Below are 23,482 nucleotides of genomic sequence, written 5' to 3'. Positions count from 1 at the left end.
CCTGTTTGCCGTGGACCATAAAACTACCATCATGTATGGTGTGGTTTCTTCCTCACGGTTCATAACTATCTCAATTTGTTATGTTCACATTTGCCTCTTCCTCGGTCGCCAATTTTCTCTTGAGATGTGAAAACCTACATGGTTGTCTCGCATTTAGACTTCCGTTCCGTAATGCTAGAGTGATGCAATGCTCCCAAGGGGTTGGTAGCTGCATGTTTATTTAAGAGTGTTGCTATAAGTCCGAAATTTCTTACTATTGGTCTACCAACACAGTCACTATTTTTGCTTCTCGGCCGCTAGACTCCAATGGTTAGAAATATCTAGCGATCACTTTTGCCATCATTGTCAACTAAAGGACATTGTGAATAGATACCGACGACACTTGTAGTGACCTAATGTACTACTCCCTCTGTCCCAAAAATCTCAGTCCCAAAATTATTTTGGGATGGAGGGAGTAGTATTTTGGTTGTAATAGTTATACAAATAATTACCAAACAGCCTGCTTACTAATAGTTGTTGGCTAATGATATTGTTTTTTTTTTGTAGTGTCGTAACACGACAGCCGGTTAACATGTTTGGGAATGACATGATAGGAACGTACGCGGGCCTACTCGACCCACACAGTAGAGGGCGGCAGGGTTATTGGGGAAATTGGCATGGAATTTGTGTCCCAACAAAATGGGAGAGTGGTAGTTAGCCCTAATTATCAAAGTTTTATGTACTAATTTTTCAACTTTTCATTACTAAGAGGCATGATTTGGAGGCAGGTGTACACTACTTACCGTTGAGGCTGTGAGTACGCAATAAAGTTTATTTAATATTAAGAGACTATTGGACAAATAGGTGTGATGAACCATCCATCAGAATAGGGGAAATGATATTGCAGAAGAATTTTCCGTGGCCGGCTATTCAAACACGAAGGTAAAGAAAATAAAATAATCTTTGAGTCATCGACCGTAGCTTACTGCTTGCAGGGCTAAAAGAAATAGTTGTTCATCAGTTCATAGGTAATGAATAAATCGATAGGCAAAGGGACCAGGAGTCGATATCTTTACATTGCTTACTGCTTGGTGGTCGATTATTCGTTCATTCTATACCAAAGCTACTCCCTAATTTGCTAGATATATAATCATCAACCATTCAGTTTGGTACATATTTATCAAGATCTTCTGGATAAACTAGTAGTTTTTGTCTTTCGCTCCCACCCCACTCCCACCCCTCCCACAAAGAAAGCGTATTTGTCGAAGTCGGCCATTGCTTCGTAGGAATATTTAAGTAAATAATAATTATAAACAATGATCGTGCTATGGAAATATTATCAAATAAGAATGAATAATGCTACAGCCATTCAATAATTTAAAGCAGTAGCAATTTAATTATCCACGTATACTCACATCGCACACACAACAAAACGTGCTAAAAGCCGAACAGCTCATCATTTCTGTCATCACAAGGAATTAATACTGGAGATGAAAGTGGCATAATTAATAATTAATGGAGGAAAAAAAGGCAAGCATGCCACCGCGGTGGAAGGAATACGGGTACACATGTGACATTTTTTTTTTAAGAAAACACAGACGCAAACACTTAAACACGTAACACTCATTTGAGCTACATTAATTAATATTGTCTAATACTGGAGTACTACACGTCCTGTAACAAACCGGCGCGCGGTGCACGTCGATCGGTACTGATAGTAGTCTGATACTAGTACATACCACATGCACGGACTAATAATACATAAATTAACTAGGCAACGACTTAAATAGCGAGCTGGTGATCCATATTACGAAGTCGTGATCATCGATCCGGCAGCCACGATCGATCGACCACAGAGAGAGCATTACCCAAACTTAAACTACGGCATGATAACACCACCTACGTACTTGGCTAACACATGCATATACTGATAAGATAGCAGATGGAGACATACTTAGCACAGAACCAGGCAATGAGCCTAGAAGCCCCAGCCGAAGGAGCCGTCAAGCTGGCCGGGGCCGACGGCCATCTGCGGGGGCTTCATGTCGTAGCCGGACGACGTCGGCCAGTACTGAAAAGCCCCTCCGCCGACGCCAAGCGGGGACACTAGGCCGGACTGCAGGCCGCCGCCGGAGAGGAACAGGAGGTTGTCCTGCACAGAGCGGGCCGCGCTCAGCTGGTACAAGGCCGGCGGCTGCTCCATGGCCAGCGGGGCCGGGTCGTACTGGCCGATGCCGAGGAGGGTGGCGTCCATGTGGGCGCCAGTGGAGAAGCAGGGCACGAGCTCACGGCCGCAGTTGTTGTTGTTGCCGCCGCCGCAGGAGCTGCTCTCGCCGTCGGCCGCGGCCGCGAATAACGAGCTGGTGTTGGTGGTGGTATCCCCGCCCCCGCCGCCGCAGCCGATGGAGACGGAGGTGGTGGAGTCGGAGAAGCAGGACGTGTCGGCGCCGCCGGTGCTGCCCTGCAGGCCGAAGCGGGCGAGCTTGTTGCGGGCGGCGGGGAGCGCGCCGGGCTTCACGAAGATCTTGGCTATCACCCACTCGTCCTGGATACATACACATTGGTCAGCATCGAAATGGGTACTACGTGTGTAAGCAAAAACGTTGTTTAATCAATATGGCTGCTACAGCCGACGGATACTGCTGCGAGCTGCTTTCAGGTGTATGTTCTTTAGTTTTTCTATTCTGAAAAGGAAACGCCTTTATTTGAAATTAAGTAAATGTTTGTTTAGGTAGGAGCAGTAATAGCATTTTCACATGACGAAATCAATGTACCCCGGAAACACGGAAAAACATTGCTGCGAAGCAAGTCGATCGCTAGCTACGCTTTCTCAAAGTGAACACAAAAAAAAAACAAGAAAAAAGACTGTCCGATCCAGGAGACCGATTTGTTCCACAAGACGAAGTAAAAAAATGATACTCTAGTAATTCAAAATGGGCATGCATTTACGCATCTGGGAGAATATAGTAACTTGTGCATGCATACGCATGCATGCATTGAGATCACTGAGCAAGAAAAGATTCGTATCGCTGCAGCCAATCTTTCTCTGCACTTGAGCCTCTCGTTTGCCATATCTACGCATGTAATCTGCACACACGTACAGAGATTATACAGAGGCTCCTGCTCTCTGCTATTTTACTCGCCACTGGCTATAGCCCGTAGCCATGACTTCACACAAGAGTAAAGCTCATCATCGCGACTAGTCTAGTACTACTGGACTGGAGTACTTCCCCAAAGGAAAGAAGAGATTTTAAAAGCCCGGCATTGATAAGGAAAATCCTAAAACTAGAATCAGAAAAATGCAACAGTATATACGTACTAGCTAGGAGAACGGCATGGAAGAGAAGCAAAGAAAGATGAAGCTAAAGAAAATGATGAAGTAATACCCTTGTGGCGTTGTTGTTGGAGAAGAAGTGGTAGGCGCAGTTGCCGTCGAGCCTGAACTCGTGCATGACCCACTGGGTCTTGGCCCCCTTGGGGGCGCGTCCACGGTAAAACACCAAGGTCTTCTTCATGCCGACGAGTGCGCCGGTGCGCGCGCTGCGGATCTCGCGGTCTTTCCCCGTGGCCTTCCAGTATCCGGCCCCCGTGGCGCGGTTGGTGCGCAGCCCCGTCGGGTACTTGCGGTCGCGGAGGCTGTAGAAGTACCACTCCTTCTCCCCCATCTTGGCCTTGTCCGGGAGCTCCCACGGCTCGCACTTGTTGAGGTCGATCTCCGCGATGGCGCGGGCGCCCGAGAAGTTCACGTCCGCCACCTTGCGCGCGAGGTAGTAGCTGATGAGCTCCTCGTCCGTCGGGTGGAAACGGAACCCCGGCGGCAGCTCCTCCTCACGCGTGCCCAGCAGCCCGTACCGCTCCATCGATCCCCACCGACGATCTCGACACCACTGAGCCAAGAAAGAAAACGACGTACATTAGTTAATGCTGGAAGCTACACAAGGAACGAACTGATGAACTGAGCGATCAAGACGCACACGCACACAGAACGGCACAAGAACCAAAGGAATGGAAGGATCAGTAGCTGGTACTAGTGGGAGGGTTTCATTAATATTACTCTACCTCGTGGGGGCGACTGAGAGGATGGAAGAGCACCAAGTGTGGAGTAGGCTGCTGCCTCGCTAGTCGCTGCTCTTGGGCAAGCGCTTGCTTTATACTGCTGGGTGTCTGGTTCTGGTTCTGGTGTCTGCGTGGTTGGGGGAGGTGGGTGTGAGGAGTTAATGGTGGATTCGACGAATCTGGGACGTACGGTGTCAGCGACAGGCGTGTGGCCCCCGCTCGCGCGGCAGCTTGCTTCCTTCTGGGAGAAGTGGTGCTGGGGGAGTACTGCATGCGCGCTACTGTGTGAGACTGATGGAGCTGAAGCTGAGATCAGATGAGACGACGAGATGAGATGATCAGGGACAGAGACATGCAGCTAGCTGCAGCTGCTCCATCGATTGCTTCCAGCAATCCATCATATGCTCATGCGTCTATCTCTGTCTCTCGCAGCCAGCCGGCCTGCTCCAACTTGGCACGAGGTGCCTAGCTAGGGGCAGGGATCCTTTGCGGCTCGCCTCCATCGAAGCGTAAAAGGAGAACGGGATGCGGGGTTCGCTCGCAAGGTGCCCTGCGCGAGAGACATGCATGGGCGACAGTCGTCCCGGGTCATCTCCAATAATTCAATATCACAATCTATTGGTCATGGCAGTATTATCGAAATTCTATATGAGAATATATTTTAATATTTTTATGATTTAACGCCGCATTATCGGCCTGTACAACCCAAGTCAGACCGGCAATTCCCTCATATCCAAAAAAAAAAATGACAGCCCAAGCCAAGTCAAAAAGGAAAGAAAAATAAAAACAGCATGCTTTACTTCGACTTCCTTTTATTCAGATTGTCCTTTGTGACAATAACACCAGGACACAAATATCGAAGGAACTTTTTTAAAAAAAAAAAAGGTAATTTCTCATTTTCACAATGACTTGCAATTGGGACATCACGATGCACCAAAGCTAAATACAACGGCTTAACCGAGAATTGGCCATTTTTGATGGAGCGAGGTTTCCATCGAAAGTTATCCCGGTCTCCAATCCACTTGCAAATGCGTCTCAGGACCCAGGTACTTTGTTGGGCAACAAGCCTTGCCAAATATCTTCCTTGTTGACAAGCTCCAAAGCCATTTGGTCGATAAAGTAACACATTTGGCATGAAGATCTTGGATCCCCAACTCACACAGTACTGGTCTTTCGGGCGACACAGGATACACTACTACAGATCACTTCATCAGTGTCGGACGGGAATCGCCATCAGTGGTGGGCTGGCCACCCGTCACTGTATACTTGTGCCAATCACTGGCGGTCACAATGCCCGACAGTGATGAACCATATTTTCCGTGACGGTATCCCACCACGCCCGACACTAATGGATAAATAGGGATTAAAAAAAATCACATTTAATATAACCAGTCTCCATTCCAACAGTTAATCTATAAATCGTCAAAAAAAAAATCACCGGTCTCCATTGTATATCCAATACAACCATTAACACATCTCTTCCCAAAAGAAAAGTAGAAGAAAAGGTTCATTGAAAAGAAAAGAAACAGATGAACTCTCTAGAGAGCAAATGCATTAGGCATCACAGAAATTTGAACTAGCTCAAAAGCAAGAACCGAACTGCACTATAGCTGCAACATCGCTAAGTGCTCTTGAAGGGTCCTATCTGCATTTCTTTGACAGCAGATACTTTTTCTCCCTGGTGCCCGGTGAAAGAGGAAAGAGCATGTTGTTAGAACAACCACTCGTTTAAGTTGAAGCTAAAGTTCCAAGAATATATCATGAGAATAAACACCCTGGAGGAGCAGAGGAGCAGATCACCATACATGGTTCATTCAAACTAATGTTATCTTGCAAACAAAAGGAGGCAAAAAAACATTTAAGGATGAAGTGAGCTTACACGGCAAAGAAGCACTGGAGCAGTGGAGCTATGTACTCTTTTATGTTGTTATATTCGAACTAATGATATATTCCAACGCGCAACTATGTACTCTTTTATGTTGTTCACCATTTTGCAAAAAAAAAACTATAATATATTCTTTAAAGAACCTGTTGTAGGCGCCCGGCCACCAACAGACAAACAGACAAGTGGATTTATCTCTCCAGTGTAACGACACCACACTGGATCTACGAGGCAGATTGTGCTGAGTAATTAGGTAATTTCGACGAATATTTAATCTCAAAAACAATGTGTAAAACATGTAACATATTATATCATACAAACTAGACAAATTAAATAGCAAGGCACAGCAATAAAACTCATCTAATTTCATGGCATGAATAATAGAACTACTAATCAAAATCAACAAGAAAGAGCAGATTACGTACAGTGATGTACTCTTTTCTTGTGTTTGTTTGTTGAGGTCGGTGACGAGTCTGGCGGCGTCGATGTTCACGCCGGCAGTAGCAGCAGCCTTGATTACCTCCTGGACAGCGGGCAGCGCCTATGCTTGCGCCTGTGCAGCAGCAGTTGTCTGGGCTTGGAGTTGGGCAGCCTGCTGCTGTGCTTGGAGTTGTGCAGCCTGCTGCTGCTGAGCTAGAGCGGCAGCCTGAGCCGCGGGATCTCCGAGGACGTCGGCCATTGGTGACGAAGATGCCGACGAAACAGGGACGTGAAGAAGCGAGCAGTCGCGTGAGAACGCTCCCCAAAAACCTTATCGACCGTCTCCCGGACAGGATTTCGAAGGTCGGGGTTCCGGAGGCCTGCTCTCCCGGCGATCTGTGCATGCAGTCGACGGGATGGAGTAGCAGTTGGCGGCGAACAGTGAGATTGGATCGTGGACATGACGGCTAGAGTTGTGGCGTGGTCCGTCCGGAGGCCGCGGTCGTCTTATTATATAGGCACGCATGTGGACTTTGGTTCGGTTTAGGAAACCAAAACCAACTCCACAATTATCGGGATTTGTTACGCGTCCGCAACGGATTCCGACTGCCAAAAATATAAGCACGGCTCGAACTCGAACTCAAAATCAAAATCGATCCAAGAAACGCGCGTCGCGTCGCGTCGAGGCGAGCGGAGGAGGAGGAGCGCGCGTGGGGATTTTCCTTGCTCACCTGCTCAAGAGGTGAGAACCAACATACCTTATATATTGGTCCAATTCCCCCTAAACTAGCAAGGTGGGACTAATCTCACTTCCTCATCCCACTCCATGAATGGGCTTTTGAGATTTTCCAAGAATTAATTTCAGATTGGGCCTTGGGCCTAACCTAAAATTCCAACAATCGCCTACAATATCTCATAAGCACATAAAATTGCCGTTGATCCAAAACTCTGTTTTTGATATACTAGCGTTTCAGTGGAGACCGGTTAAGGTTGAACATCCACCTAAACAAATAGCTTCACTCACGCACAACTGAACAATGGACAAACCTTGAATTGTCAGTTTTGTGTTAGAGCTTCACTAAATTATTGTCTGGTACTAGGCTGCCGAATGCTACCCCGCGGTGTGGAGCATATAAGTCATTCTCCAGGCCTTTTCATGAGCTTACTAGAGACCACCCAAATCTCATAGACTGCAACCAACAGTCAGGCTCATATAGGTGTGTTCTTTAGAGACTACTCTGTAGGACAGTATCTCCCTTGCAAATTAATGCAAAGTGTTAGAACCCATTAAGTTAAACAAGCTACCATACAGTCAATGGAGTGGGATAAAGAATGTACACTCTCCTCAGTTATCCAATGACTTGTTTCTCAGGTCCTAATTCATGGGATCTCCGATCACATAGGTTGGTTTACCGCCGTGGTAACTCACGTGGGTCGCAACCCCATCTCCCTTGATGCAGATTCTATCACATTCCTTGATAGACCCTTTGTAAAGGGATTTGCCAGATTTTTAGCCGTTGGGATATATCCCAATGCTATTATTCCGGAATTTCTCATTGCTCTGACAGATTTCAGACGTCTCCTGACGTGTCTTGATGACTTCATGTTATCTTTAGAACTGTTCACTTTGACTATCATAGTTTGATTGTCACAGTTCATAAGAATCGCCGGTATTGGTTTTTAACAATCGGCAAGGCCATCAAGAGCGCACGAAGCCAGTCGGCTTCAACCGTGGATGTATCTAATGCTGAAAGTTCTGCTTCCATTGTTGATCTGGTTAAGATTGTTTGCTTGCAAGACTTCCATGAAACAGCGCCCCCTTCGAGTGTGAACACATATCCACTCGTGGCCTTTAACTCATCAACATCAGATATCCAGTTTGAATCACTATAACCCTCAAGTAGCTTGGGGTATCCAGTATAGTGTATACCATAACTCATTGTGCCCTTTAGATAGCGCATGACCCTCTCGAGTGTACTTCGATGATTATCTCCCGGATTCTTATTGAACCGACTCAGTTTGCTCACAGCAAAAGAGATGTCAGGTCTAGTTGCGCTAGCCAAATACATGAGCGAACCAATAATCTGAGAATATCTCAGTTGGTCTCTTCCAATTATGTGAGATGTCAGGTCTTTCGAAGCAGAACGCTTGGATCATAAGGAGTTGGAGAAGGTTTACAATCAGTATAGCCGAAACGACTCAAGATCTTCTCCACATAGTGACATTGCAACAATGTGATCTCACCATTGTCGCCTCTCACGAGCTTGATGTTCAGAATAACATCAGCTACACCAAGGTCTTTCATGTCAAAGCACTTCGAGAAGAAAGTCTTAACCTCTTCAATCACTTTGAGGTTAGTCCCAAATATTAGTATATCATCGACATACAAACAAAGTATAACTCTCTCACCCCCACCATGGACGTAGTATACACATTTGTCAGCTTCGTTTACAACACAGCCGGCAGATGTTAAAGTTTTGTCAAACTTCTCATGGCATTGCTTAGGAGCTTGTTTCAGCCCATATAGAGACTTTAATAACTTGCACACTTTGCCTTCATGACCCTTTATTACAAATCCATCTGGCTGGTTCATGTAAGTTTCCTCGTCCAACTCTCCGTTAAGGAAAACTGTCTTAACGTCCATTTGATGGACGATTAGACCATATGAGGCAGACAGTGATAGTAATACTCTGATTGTGGTCAATCGAGCTACAGGTGAGTAAGTATCAAATAAATCTTCACCTTCTTTCTGGGTAAAACCCTTGGCCACAAGCCGCGCCTTGTACTTCTCAATAGTACCATCAGGACTAAGCTTTTTCTTGAATATCCACTTGCATCCTACAGGTTTGCACCCATACGGACGGTCAACGACCTCCCAAGTACCATTATCCATGATAGAATCCATCTCACTACGAATGGCTTCCTTCCAATAGTCTGCATCCGGAGATGCAAAGGTCTCATTAATGGTTTTAGGGGTGTCATCCACAAGGTACACAATGAAATCATCACCAAAAGGATTTAGCAATCCTTTGTCGCTTACCCCTAATAGGGGCTTCATTGTCATACTCCTCAGGAATCTCATCAAGTGTTTGTTTAAGATTTTCCACTGGGATGGCGGGTTCAGGAGCTACACCATGATCCTGATGTTCCTCTGAACTGACGGGTTCAGCTGGTACATCATGATCCTCTCTAGATGTGCTATGCATATCTCTCATGGGAAATATATCCTCAAAGAATGTAGCATCCCTGGACTCCATAATTGTACCGATGCTCATGTTAGGTACTCCAGAATTTACAACCAGGAATCTATAACCAATACTCCGAAGTGTGCAGCCAAGAAAAACACAATCAACGGTTTTTGGTCCAAACTTACGTTTCTTGGTAATTGGCACATTGACTTTCGCCAAACAACCCCGAGTCCGTAAGTAAGAAAGTGTGAGTCTCTTCTTTTCCCATAGCTCGTATGGGGTGACTTCTTATCTTTTGTGGGAACACGATTTAGGACATGACACGAAGTCAATAGCGCCTCCCCCCACCATGCCTTGGATAAACCAGTAGTGTCTAACATGGCGTTGACCAACTCAGTCAGCGTGCGGTTTTTCCTCTCAGCAACCCCGTTTGACCGGGGCGAATAGGGAGGCGTCCTCTCATGGACTATGCCATGTGTTCTCACAAAATGAATTAAACTCACTGGAGAAATATTCTCCACCGCGGTCAGACCGCAAACATTTAATTTTCTTCTCAAGTTGATTCTCGATTTCAGCTTTATAGATCTTAAAATAATGCAATGCTTCATCCTTTGATTTTAATAAATACACGTAACAAAATCTAGTCGCATCATCAATGAAAATCATAAAGTAACGTTTTCAGCTTTGGTTAATACACCGTTCATCTCACAAAGATCAGAATGTATGAGCTCTAACGGTGCTAGGTTCCTCTCCTCAGCAGCCTTGTGAGGCTTGCGAGGCTGCTTCGCTTGCACACAAGCTTGGCACTTCGAACCTTTAGCCACAGTGATTTTAGAGATTAAACTCAGATTTGCTAATCGCGTCATGCAATCAAAATTAATGTGACAAAGTCGTGAATGCCAAACATTAGACTCAATATTAATACAATTGACGCTGTTCACGACCTTATTTCAAAAATCCGAAAGGGATAAGTGGAACAAGCCTCCGCACTCATAACCTTTACCAATAAATTTATTGGACTCAAACACTAACTTAAATCCGTCCTTGCAAAGGAGGGATCCGCTAACAAGATTTTTCTGAATGGAGGGCACATGCTGCACGTTCCTCAGCTGCACGATCTATCCTGAAGTAAATTTTAGATCCACCGTGCCATCACCATGAATAGAAGCATGGGGAGCTGAGGAGCTGATGGCCTGATATGAAGAAAACAAGGAAATATCAGCACACACATGAATAGTTGCACCTGTATCGACCCACCAATCGGTGGACTGACATACAGAAAATACAGTAAATAAATTACCATACCCGCCTGCATCCTCATTGTTGCCAATGGTCAAATTAGCAAACTTTTGCCGAATCTGTCCTCCTTTGCGTTCCTTGCAGTTACTTGCCCAGTGGCCGAGTCCTCCGCACACAAAGCAAGGATCCTTGTCCTTGTTGCCTCCTTTCTTCTTTTTCTTGAAAGTGGTAGTGTTCTTTGGACCAGCATTGTTGAATGCCTTCCTTTTCCCTTGTTGTTACTGTTGTTGCGGTTGTTCCTCCGAACCATGTTGGCAGTGGACGTACCCTCTTGTGTGTTGCCTTTGGGGCCAGCATCTTTTGCTCTCGCCTTCTCCTCAACATCAAGAGTTCCAATCAGGTTCTCCACAGAGATTTCTTGTCTCTTATGTTTTAGTGAAGTAGCAAAGTTCCTCCACGAGGGAGGAAGCTTGGCGATGATGCCCCCGGCGACAAACTTGTCGGGTAGTGGACACTTGAATTGCGCAAGTTCCTTAGTCATAGTCAGTAACTCATGAGTTTGTTCCACTACAGATCGGATTGCAACCATCTTATAGTCAAAGAACTGCTCCATGACGTATAGCTCACTACCAGCGTCAGATGCGCCAAACTTAGCATCGAGCGCATCCCACAACTCTTTGTCATCCTGATAGTGCAGATAAGCATCAACGAGCTTATCTCTCAGCACACTACAGATCGCACCGACGACTACAACACAAGCCTCAGCATACAACTGTTGAGGAGCAACTGTTTGAGTCTTCCCGTGTTGTACCGCCCACCATGCGCCCATAGCCACGAGCCACATATGACATTTATACTGCCACCTCTTAAAGTGCAGTCCAGTAAACACAGGTGGTTTCAATGCGACAGCAAATTGAGACATCAAAAATTGCCTACACGTATAAGGTTTTTGTATTGCTGAGTAATTAGGTAATTTCGATGAATATTTAATCCAAAAAAAATTTGTGTAAAACATGTAGCATATTATATCATGCAAACTAGACAAATTAAATAGCAAGGCACAGCAATAAAACTCATCTAATTTCACGGCATGAATAATAGAACTACTAATCAAAATCAATAAGAAAGAGCAGATTACGTACGGTGCTGTATTCTTTTCTTGTGTTTGTTTTGTTGAGGTCGGTGACGAGTTCGGCGGCGTCGATGTTCACGCCGGCAGCAGCAGCAGCCTTGACTACCTCCTGGGCAGCGGCCAGCGCCTGCGCTTGCGCCTGTGCAGCAGCAGTTGCCTGGGCTTGGAGTTAGGCAGCCTGCTGCTGTGCTTGGAGTTGTGCAGCCTGCTGCTGCTGAGTTAGAGCGGCAGCCTGAGCCGCGGGATCTCCGAGGTCGTCGGCCATTCATGATGATGCCGACGAAACAGGGACGTGAAGAAGCGAGCAGTCGCGTGAGAACGCTCCCCAAAAACCTTATCGACCGTCTCTCGGGCAGGATTTCGAAGGTCGGGGTTCCGGAGGCCTGCTCTCCCGGCGATCTGTGCACGTAGTTGGCGGCGAACAGCGAGATTGGATCGTGGGCGTGACATCTAGGGTTGTGGCGTGGTCCGTCCGGAGGCCGCGGTCGTCTTATTATATAGGAAACCAAATCGATCCACGAAACAAGGTGCGCGCGCGGCGTGGCGTGGCGTGGCGAGGCGAGGAGGAGGAGGAGGAGGAGGAGCGCGCGTGGGGATTTCTCTTGCTCACTTGCCCAAGAGGTGAGAACCAACATACCTTATATATTGGTCCAACTCCCCCTAAACTAGCAAGGTGGGAATAATCCCACTTCCTCATCCCACTCCATGAATGGGCTTTTGAGATTTTTTCCAGGAATTAATTTCAGATTGGGCCTTGGGCCTAACCCAAAATTCCAAGAGATCGCTCACCGAAATCCAAGATTTAGAACCACTCAATATCAATGCTAAATCCAAGAAGAGAAACAACTCTTTGTGTGGTGGCAGAGTTCGAAAAATTGATTTTCTGGTTTTCAGTTCCAGTTAGAAAAAGACGTTCCATAATTCCATTCCCCACCACGTGCAAACAACCGAGAGGCTCTCGCTGATTTGGTACCAAGCGCACCCTAGCACCTCCTTTTAAAGACCCTCGTTCCACGGCCAAACTACTCGGTGCCACCCCACCTATATGCCCCCACGATAAGTACCGACGGATCAGGATCCAACGGTGTCCAAAAATCGTTCGGTTCTGTAGGTGGCTACCTGATGGGACAATTTTCCTAGCCCTGCCGCCTGTACTGCTCTCGCACAGTTCCTAGTCTGGTCATTTCATGTGGCCCACCATGCTGTCAGGCGTCCTATACCGCCCCTGTACTTCCTGCTCGGTAGTGGGAGGAGATATTTCTTTCTCCGAAGTTGTCTTTCGTTCCAAGCTTTCTCTGTCTCACTCGGTTCTGTTCTTCTTCTTCGGCTGTCCATCACCAACTCGCATCTGGATCTGCGACTCTTTCGTCCTCCATTCAACTCGTTTCTGCCATTGTTGTGTTTCGTCCGACCGTTTTTTCGCACGACCATTTTCTTTTTGTGAGGAGACCATTTCAGTTCTTTTGTACATAATTGCTCTGTTCTTCACTTCTTTTAGTACATTTGTATTCAGTCTTTCCTCTTTCTTTACGTATGAGGTTTCTCTTTTCCCAGAACGATGTAGATTTGACAGGTACTTCCATTTGCAGTATCCGCCTATTACAGTCCTTCTTACATTTGTTCATAATCTTTGTAAAACACTATGTACCACTCACACGTCTCATTTCGTGTTACAGGATTTCAATATTCTGCACTCGGGTGTTTGTTCTTCCCAAACCAAACGACGAGTCTTTCAAAGGTATATAAACTTCTTATTTCTTCTACGCTCAGTCCATGATGATGTACCCCAAATCTAGGTTTATGTATTCTTCATTCCTAATCTTGGTTTATGCACTCTTCATTCCTAATAATGTAGGTTCATGTACTCCTCATTCCTAATCATCTAGGTTTACGTACTCTTCAATCCTAATCTAGGTTAATGTACTCTTCATTCCTAATCATCTATTTTCATCCCAGCATGGTTATGTACTCTTTGTACCAAATAATACCCTCCTACCTCTTCATAAGTGGGAAAACTTTTATTCTCTCTGCTGCTTCTTATGACTGTTGTAGCTTACAATTTAACCATATCATGTACTTCAAATTTCCTTCACAATAAAATTTATTTGAAACTTGCGGTCCAATGCTTACTTTCTCTGCCTCTGATGGACTTAGGACTATAATTGATTATTCCTGTTCTACTATCATTCTTCTGCTCTCAACCATGTTTATATTTGTTTCAATCATGTACTTCAAATTTGCTTGCCAATACAATTTATCTCAAACTTGCGGTCCAATGTTTACCTTCTCTACCTCTTATGTACTTGTTTTTTTTCTGTTACGACCTCATTCTGCTGCTTTCCAATCTAATTCATTGTAACGCCTAATTACCTAACCATGTTTACATATGTCCTTACTTACAGAATCTACCTCATGTACATCCTTTTCGTTTCAATCATTTACCGGTAACACCCATGCCTCAAACTCATCTCCCTATTTATTTCCCATTCTTTCTTAATAAACATGCATATGTCATTTCCTGTACCTCATGTACATATAGTTACGGTACTATCATCTACCTCATGCACCATTTGTGCCAAAAACTCTCCGAATTAACACCATTTTCTTTTTTTTCCTAGCTCAAAGGGCATGCTGCCAATTCTGATCCTCTCGGTACAGAAGACGTAACACAGTATGATAGCAATGAAGAAAGTCAAAGTACTTCAACTACCAAGTCCGCAACATCAAGGACATCCGCAAAGACTCTTTACCGGATTATCAAGAAATTCAATCCTATCAAGAGACAGTTAATGAGGACATTCCACATGTTGATACACCCGCAGCACCTACAGTCACATTACAAGGACCAATCACAAGAGATCGTGCACGCCAACTTAATTATCAGGTACTTTCGTTTCTTGGAACGATTCTTCACATACATGAGAATATGATGCTGCCTAAATCAGATGTGTTTGTCACACTTAGGAATGATGGACCTAGCATGAATGAGAGGGACAAGCATTGAAGCATGATCACGCATGGAGATGAAGGCAGCAAGTGTGTCAGGATTGAAGATGGCGCCGCAACGGGAGATTTCAGAACATTGAAGCCACCATAATGAGAGATGAAGACGTGGGCGAAATATAGAGCTTTTCCCTTCAGATTTTCGTCCACATAATTATATGGTGTTGCATCACCTTTTAAGTTTGGGCTAGGCCCATGTAATTTTCGTCCACATACATGGGCTGAACTTTTAGAGTCCGTATAGGTGAAGGAAACCAACCTAGATTGGGTTTTGGCCTTCTTTCCCAAGGCTGGCCGCATACCCCTCTAGTCCTCCATATATACCCCCGTTCGGTTTTCGTTTAGACTCGGATTTTGTTTAGTTTAAGACTTAGCTATTTGCTACTCTTCGCCATAGGCACAAGTGTCGAATCGACCTTCTGTACTACGCGCTTGCAGAATCCCATCAATAAAGCTTCCTCTTTATTCGCAATATCTTGATTGCATCTATAATTCTTGCTTGTTCTTCGGTTGCATGCAGGGATTGATCCTTTGTGATCAGGTTGATCTAGCTCCGGCGTGGTCAATAACCTCGGAAGTTGGTGTAGCGATCGCTAAGGCGCAACGTCTCGCACGTTTGTAGCTGGTTCGTCAACCTCGACATCCACCCAAAAATCGATAGCTATCTTCTCATCGAAAGATCGGGCACCTTTACCCCTATCAAGTGGTATCAGATTTCAGGTTTCTCGGTGAGATCTTACCGTTTTCCTAGATTAGTTGCATCTGATTTATTCCTACAGTCCATGACAAAGCCAAAAAAAAATTAGGGTTAGATCTTGTCCTACAAACAATTTCGAGCCTTTGCATCTTTTCTTTCATTATGTGCATTGTTGAATTTTAGTCTTCATCGTCGTGTCGAGTGCTGGTTTTAGAGTCTAGACCTTTAGAGTTTCGAGTTCTATTCATACAATTTAAGCATATGCAACAATTTATTTTCTCCCAAGATAGGAAAATTATCACAAGCAATGCAAATTTCAGGCACCCAAAATTTATTGTTCACATCATGTTCTCCAATTAATTGAATAGTGTATCCATGAACATTAGGAAAAGATTTTGAAATTGTTAACTCAGAAACTTTATCCATTGCATGTGACAAATACATAGGTGTATCAAGTGTAATATAACACAATCAATTAATTGGTGGATCCTTATCAATCACTCCATGTCTAATCAATTCGACACAACCTAAATCAAATTTATCTATCTCACTTGTTTCTCCCAAAACATTAGTTATTTTCTCGTATGATTCGTTCTCATTAATATCAAAATTATATGTGCACTCAAAATCATTAGAAGAATTAATTTCAGCAGTAGGTGCACTCAAATCAGCATGTAAATCAACAATTTCACATGGTGCAGAAAATTCAACGGGTATCTCATTTATTTCATCACATGTCATATTTTGTTCAGCAACACAATCATCTTTATCATTATCTTGTAGGCTCGACTCATTTGTAGTAGACCTTCTTTGTAACTTCCTCTCAGCTTCACGAGCAAGATTAAGCAAACACAATAGAGAGTTGTAATCTCCATATTCAATCACGTAAGAAATTTCAAAATTAAGCCCATAATAAAACCTATCCATTTTTCTTTGGTCGGTTTCATCTAAACCAGATCGCAAGGTTAAAATTTGGAACTCATGGTAGTAATCATCAACAGTTTTATCATCTTGTGTCAAACGTCGTAATTTGGAACACAACTCATAAGCATAACTTGGAGGAACATATTTTTCTCTCATGATTTTCTTCATATCAATCCAAGTGTGAGGTATTTTGTTTTTTCTAACTATCTCACTCCACCATGATAGTGCATCAAAACGAAATTTACTACTACCAATTTGGACCTTACGACTATCTAGTACATGGAAGCATGTGAATTGCTCAATTAGAGCTATTTCCCAATCAATATAAGCTTCAGCATCATTATTTCCATCAAAGAAAGGTCCAAAACAATTATTGACATTACAAGGATTGCGATATACCTTTGCTTTCCCAATGTCAACAAAAGACGAGGAGCATGGATGTGGTGAAAAACGCTCATGTCGATCACTTGATAGCATAGGCCTATTTTCCATCCTTCATGTAAGTTCTGTCATGGTTAGTATAAGACAAGAAACAAAACACATGAATATGTTCATATCAACTAATAGGATGTGGCTACAAGTCGCTCAACTCTCAAGCTAAAAATCAAGTTCTTACAAGTTCTTACCATGCAAAACAAGAGATGGCCAGCGGCGTGACCAAGCCCTCCGAAGATTAAATGTATCGATGCCTCGGTAACAAACCAACCTAGGTGTAGAATCTGTGAAGTTTGGAGGCTTTTGTGAGTAGCAAGGAATAACAAATAATTAAATCAGCAATGCAAAGTTGAAAATATGCTCAATAATGCTAGTCCTAACTGCTGGAGTCGATAAGAACGAATTACAGAAATAATCTAAGCCTAGATACTGAAGAAGGTAGGAATAGATAGATCAAAAGATGGCACAACAAGTAAATCCCTAGGATTTTTTTTCTTTTTTTTTTCCCTTTTGTGGCCTTCTGTTTGGCTTCTTCTTTTTCTTCTCCTTTTTTTTCTTTTTTTTATCCCCAGAAACTCACTCAAAAGAAGGACCGGAAAACTGTACGTCGGTCTGTCAAAAAACAGCAAAGGCTGCAGTAAGGAAAATTCAGAAAAATATGAAAAAATATGGGTTAGAAGTGTATAGACAAAAGCTTTACAGCAAGGGCAACATCACTCAAAATGGATGTCGGACGGTGGAGAAAACTGAAAAACACCGGGCTGCAGCGACGCCGAAAAACGGATGCAGAAACTTGGAAGCTCCGAAAGTCTACCTTAGAAGCTGAATTTGAGGGTCAAAGTGAAGGGCAACACCCTAGATATTTCCTGACACAGCTCGTCGTGAGCTTTCCAAAAAGTCTAAGAACGTCCAAATCCGACTTCGTATGTAAAAGATACGCCTGTTTTAGTGAACACAGGTCAAACCCACCCGAAACTATAATTCTACTCGGAACTCGGGTCCGAAACTGACTCGAACTCTTTCTCTCTCTTTTTTTTTTCTTTCGTTTTTTTTCTTCCTTTTCTCTCCTTTCTTTTTTCACAACTTTCCGAACAACTTGATTTCTAAACAAAATTCAATCTATTATGAAACACTTTCCAAAAGCATTCTCGATAGGCGCGGACGGAAACTGTGATCCAAAACGAAACCGATGGAGATGAAGATATGATGGTGGCAGCGACGGATTAAAGGCGTTGAGGTGGTGTGGCAGGGAGATTGGCGGCGGAAGATTGATGAGGGAACCTGCGTCACACGAAGAACAAGAAAACCAAAAACAAGTTTGATCTACTAGAAAAAAAATCTGAGAAACGATCCGATCTAATCCAGCAACTCGACACAACTAATGCAGCAAAGATTCAACAATGCAAATACTAATGTGAAAATTGCAAACCTCAGATTGGTTTTAGGACAAGGTAACTAATCTAAATTTCTTTTTGGCTTTTTCTGGACGATAGGTAAAAACAGATCTAAACTAGGACTATATTGAAAGATCTCACCGAGCAACCTTACGCTCTGATACCACGTGATGTGGGTCGGGGTGGCCCGATCTTTCGATGAGATTGGAACTCTCGATTTGGGTAGGAGGTGACGTTGACGATCCGACTACGGCCTAGGAGGCAACGTCTTAGCAATCGATACACCAACTCCAAAGGGTTATTGATCACACGGGGGCACGATCAACCTGACCACGAAGGTCTTTGTTCCTGCAAGCAATCGAAGAACAAGCAAGAACAAGATAAACAGCGGATGCAATCTAAAATTGCGAATATACTATATCAAACCAATGTCTCAACGAGACGATAAGTTGGGGTTCCGAAAGCGGTAAAAGAGGTGATCTAACCGACACACGCGATTACACGAAGTAGTAGCGATGGCTAATTTTTAACTAAACAAAACCCAAGGCTCCTTAGGGGGGCTCATGAGGTATATAAAGGAGGAGGGAGAGATATTTTCGTCCACCTTGAGTAAGGAGGCCGAAATCCAACTCTATCTCTAACTTTCCTAACAAACTACAACTCTTTAGGAAACAGAAAAACAGATCCATTTTGTTTTGTCTGCCACGGTTAGCACGAGTCGAATCTCTTGATGCGGCCAGATCCGTTGGAAAGTCCTTGTAATTACCTTTCCAACAAGTATTTGTTTGCTTGATTTGGACTTCGGATGCGGCCTGGGTGATTAAAACAAATTCGGGTCTCCTGACAGCTCGGACCCGAATCGGATTCAACTTTAATTCGTGATATCTTTCTAGCAAGCTCCGAATCATGTGTCATTTGATTTGTTGGAAAGTAGACTTGATAGGCTTCACTTTGAATCTCCCTTTGCAGGCTATCACACTTCATCTTCACTTTGGACTTGTAAAGTTCAATAAGATGCCTACATAATAAGATTACACAAGATAGTAGCTCCGCCTCTTTGCAAATAACATATTGAACACATCTATTAATTGAATTAGCCTGATTATAATTGTTATAGAATACTCCAAGAATTTGGGTTCTGATGGTCATATCCATGGTGATCATGTCCATAGCACAGTTGGTCAAGGAAATAGGTTTTGGAGGCTTACTTGAACTGTGATAGGGGTAAAGGTGCCCGATCTTTGGGTGGAAGTCGACGTTGTCGAACCAGCTACAAACGTGCGAGACGTTGCGTCTTAGCAATCGCTACACCAACTTCTGAGGTTATTGACCACGCCGGAGCTAGATCAACGTGCGAATAAATGTGAAGCTTTCTTGATGGGATTCTGCAAGCGCGTAGTATAGAAGGTCGATTTGACACTTGTGCCTATGGCGAAGAGTAGCAAATATCTAAGTCTTAAACTAAACAAAATCCGAGTCTAAACGAAGACCGAACGGGGGTATTTATGGAGAACTAGAGGGGTATGCGGCCAGCCTTGGGAAAGAAGGCCGAAACCCACTCTAGGTTGGTTTCCTTCACCTATACGGACTCTAAAAGTCCAGCACATGTATGTGGACGAAAATTACATGGGCCTAGCCCAAACTTAAAAGGTGACGCATCACCATATAATTATGTGGACGATAATATGAAGGGAAAAGCTCTATATTTCGTCCACGTCTTCATCTCTCATTATGGTGGCTTCAACGTTCTGAAATCTCCAATTGCGGCGCCATCTTCAATCCTCACATGCTTGCTGCCTTCATCTCCATGCGTGATCATGCTCCAATGCTTGTCCCTCTCATCCATGCTAGGTCCATCATTCCTAAGTGTGACAAACACATCTGATTTAGGCAGCATCATATGCTCATGTATGTAAATAATCGTTCCAAGAAACGAAAGTACCTGATAATTAAGTTGGCGTGCGCGAGCTCTTGTGATAGGTCCTTGTAATGTGACTCTAGGTGTTGTGGGTGTATCAACATGTGGGGTGTCCTCATCAAACTGCCTCTATGGAATTCAATTAATCGCATCTTCAGTACTTGGCTTCTTGGCCAAGTTGATTGCATAGACTTCGCAATTGTACTAAATGCAGCTCGGAGGCTCCAGTTCACAGCACAGGACGTGAACAAAGTATTTGGTATCCCATGCGGACAACGTGATATACTAGGACCAGAAACTCAAATCTCTGATGCTGCAATGGTTTACATACGTGAACAAGCTGGTATATCTATGAGCAAGATTAGCCTAAAAAATGCCGAGAAGATAGTCCTTATGGACTTGTCAGAAAACATCACAAGATTACAGAAGGATTCTTTCAAAATGGCATTTGTTATCATTGTCATGGGTCATCTCCTGTCACCATCAACAAAGTACTATCACGTTAACATTGACTTCCTCGGTGCTTTGCGTTGTACTGAGGAGATTGGTCAATACAACTGGTGTGCATATGTTCTGAAAGGTATCATTGAGGCAGCTCAGAAACTACAAGCTGACTTATCCATGAACAAAGTCGTTTCCAACATATTTGGTTGTCATATATTTCTGCAGGTACATAAAACAAGTTTTGTAACCCCCACATGAGTGCTTAATTCTCTTATGTATTAATAATATATCTTACAATTCTCATATACACTATCTTGATAATCTGGTACTTGGACCACTGCAACGTCGAAAGAACATATACCCTCGTATGGTGGCTTTCCCCACTGAAGTACTTAACAAACTCATATTAGCTGATACTAAGCCTGGAGGGGTTTATGGAGCAAACCAGGTAACTTGTTAATCTTGTTATTGTTCATGTACTCTTTCTTGCTTCTTGTACCCTTGTAACTCTTCATAACTACGTCCAATGTAACCGTCTCATGTACTTCTAATTTGATTGGCAAATCTAATTTCTCTCAAACTTGCCTTCCAATGCTTACCTCTGTACCTCTAATGTACTATCCTTCTTATGCTCTCCAATGTACTGTCCTTGTTACTACTTAACAATGATTTTTTTCCTCCTACTTACCTTATGTACCTCCTGTTATTATGCGGATCTATGGGACAAGAACCATATGTACATCTTCTCATTACCAGAAGTACTTCCTGCCATGCAGTTTAATGCAAGGGGTACTGTTCGTCATGCCAACATGTCAGCCACTACAGCCCAACCACTTGCTCTGCCTGCTGGATCGGGACAAAGCCCTCGCCTTCTGCATTCTGTCCCAACTAGCTCCGGTACCAGCCATCAAGTTACCGCAGCAACATTGCCACAATTCTTCCGAGAAAAGTACCCTACTCTGGTAACAACCTAAACCTTTCTATACTTTTTTCAATCCTGTACCGGTATGTACTTACATCAGTATGTTCACATATAAATAATATTCACCAGTGCAATACAAGGCTGGCAAATGATTTGAACCAACACAATGCAAACATGGCACGAGCAATGAACGAAAGGCACACAGCTGAGAAATCATGTGCTGCACCAAAATTTATGGCTTGCACACAAGATATGCAGCTTCATCTCATCCAGCCCTTTGCCACCACATCATTCAGCTTCATCTCATCCAGCCCTTTGCCACCACAACATTCAGCTTCAACTGCAAGAACACAAGGTACATATTAACTTTCCATTATAGCCGTCACAAAACATAGCATAATGACTTCTTCTCCGCCGTTAGCTTCCGGAAGTAGCTCCATTAAAACAGGACATAGCAAAGATAAACTTGCCTCCTAGTACGAAGGTACTCAATTACGTAACTTAACATCCTAAGCAGTTCAATTTTAAATTTAACAAAGTTCTCACCGCTTTACTCATAATGTAGCCGACAGCAAGGAATGTACCTCACATGTCCGTACAATGAAATCCCTAGAGGACACGCCAAAGAGGTCAACATCACAACTACTGGATGCAATCAACAAGAAATCAAAAACACATGGCTCAGGTACCTCACCCTAATAACTTTTACAAATACTACCTATGCTTCCCAACAGTATTTATCTTAATTCCTTTCATACATAGATGGCGTTCACACCAGCAGATCTATGTTCAAGAACATGGACTTTGAACCACCACCTTTTGATCTTGGCTTCAATTCTCTACCTAGCATGACTCAACAATATGTACCAACCTTCGCTGTTTCAGACGATGACTCCAAGAAAAAAGAAGAAGCAGCACCACTCGCACCATGTTCTCCGGCTACTACCAAGTTATATATGGAACATGCCGTCGTAGATTTGATGATGAGGTCAGAAGACATAGAGTGCGCCAACAGTAAGATACTGTTTGGTCATGTCTCTTCTTCACCACCTTGCAAACGTCGAACCAAGGTTGGTACATTTGCACCATCGCCTTGGTCCGAAGGATACATTCATCCTAAACCAGATGGTGATGTCATGGTTTCTCTTATGGAATGGTGTGTTGACGCGCCTCCACACTATTTGAAAATGTAAGTACACATACGATCATGGTTTCAGAGGTTCAATTTATTTTACATGCAAATTAATTACATATTTCTTCCAGGCCATGGGTAACCACTGAGTTCCCTGGGTACATCTCAATCAATGGGACTGTAGTACGACAACAGATTGTTGGTACCGATGTTCTTGACTTCAAAATGTGTGACCTCCTCGTAAGGCGGTTAACGCAATTAGACACAAGGATGGAACCAACCAGCAGCAGGGTGCATTGGCGTCATCTCCTGGAGAGTGATTTCTCCGTACGTCCTCACCTCATCTAAATCATGTTACATATCCTCCAAAAAATTATATCGTCAGAAAGTCACTACTGTACTTCAACAGGTATGCGCGATAGCAGAAAATGACTTGACATCGTTCATATCAATCCAGCAACAATTCATTGGCGAGGACATAACATACAACATGTCGTGCACTAGAATGGTAAGAACTTCATCCAAAATTCCTATGTTCGCCGGACTTAATGTACTCATTTAATAGGTACTTACTGTGTACTGTCATACACTCAATATGTACCTTCCACATACGCTCAATATGTACTTACTCGCACCTCTTTCTTTACCTTTCACATACACTCAGTATGTACTTAATCATACTAAAATTGACTTGTAATACTTACTGTAGTTCGCCGT

At 43.7% G+C, this 23,482-nt stretch overlaps 1 protein-coding gene across 2 annotated transcripts; it reads right to left on the bottom strand.

Moving 5' to 3' along the window:
• Positions 1–1,542: 1,542 nt before the first annotated feature.
• On the bottom strand, positions 1,543–4,152 carry LOC100821586 (protein CUP-SHAPED COTYLEDON 1). 2 transcript variants are annotated; one of them, XM_003563797.4, is made up of 3 exons: positions 4,039–4,152; positions 3,366–3,866; positions 1,543–2,524 (listed from the first exon to the last, which is right to left on the bottom strand). In XM_003563797.4, exons 2-3 carry the CDS (start codon positions 3,837–3,839, stop codon positions 1,958–1,960), a joined length of 1,041 nt encoding a protein of 346 aa, XP_003563845.1. In that variant the 5' UTR covers positions 3,840–3,866; positions 4,039–4,152; the 3' UTR covers positions 1,543–1,957. The 2 variants fall into 2 exon arrangements, with proteins under 2 accessions (XP_003563845.1, XP_024313144.1); XM_024457376.1 differs by having other exon boundaries at positions 3,954–4,118.
• Between the last annotated feature and the right edge of the window lie 19,330 nt (positions 4,153–23,482).

Source organism: Brachypodium distachyon, chromosome 1 (assembly GCF_000005505.3).
Source record: "Brachypodium distachyon strain Bd21 chromosome 1, Brachypodium_distachyon_v3.0, whole genome shotgun sequence".
In the NCBI taxonomy this organism is placed as follows: Eukaryota; Viridiplantae; Streptophyta; class Magnoliopsida; order Poales; family Poaceae; genus Brachypodium; species Brachypodium distachyon.
This window is presented reverse-complemented; position numbering and strand designations above follow the sequence as displayed.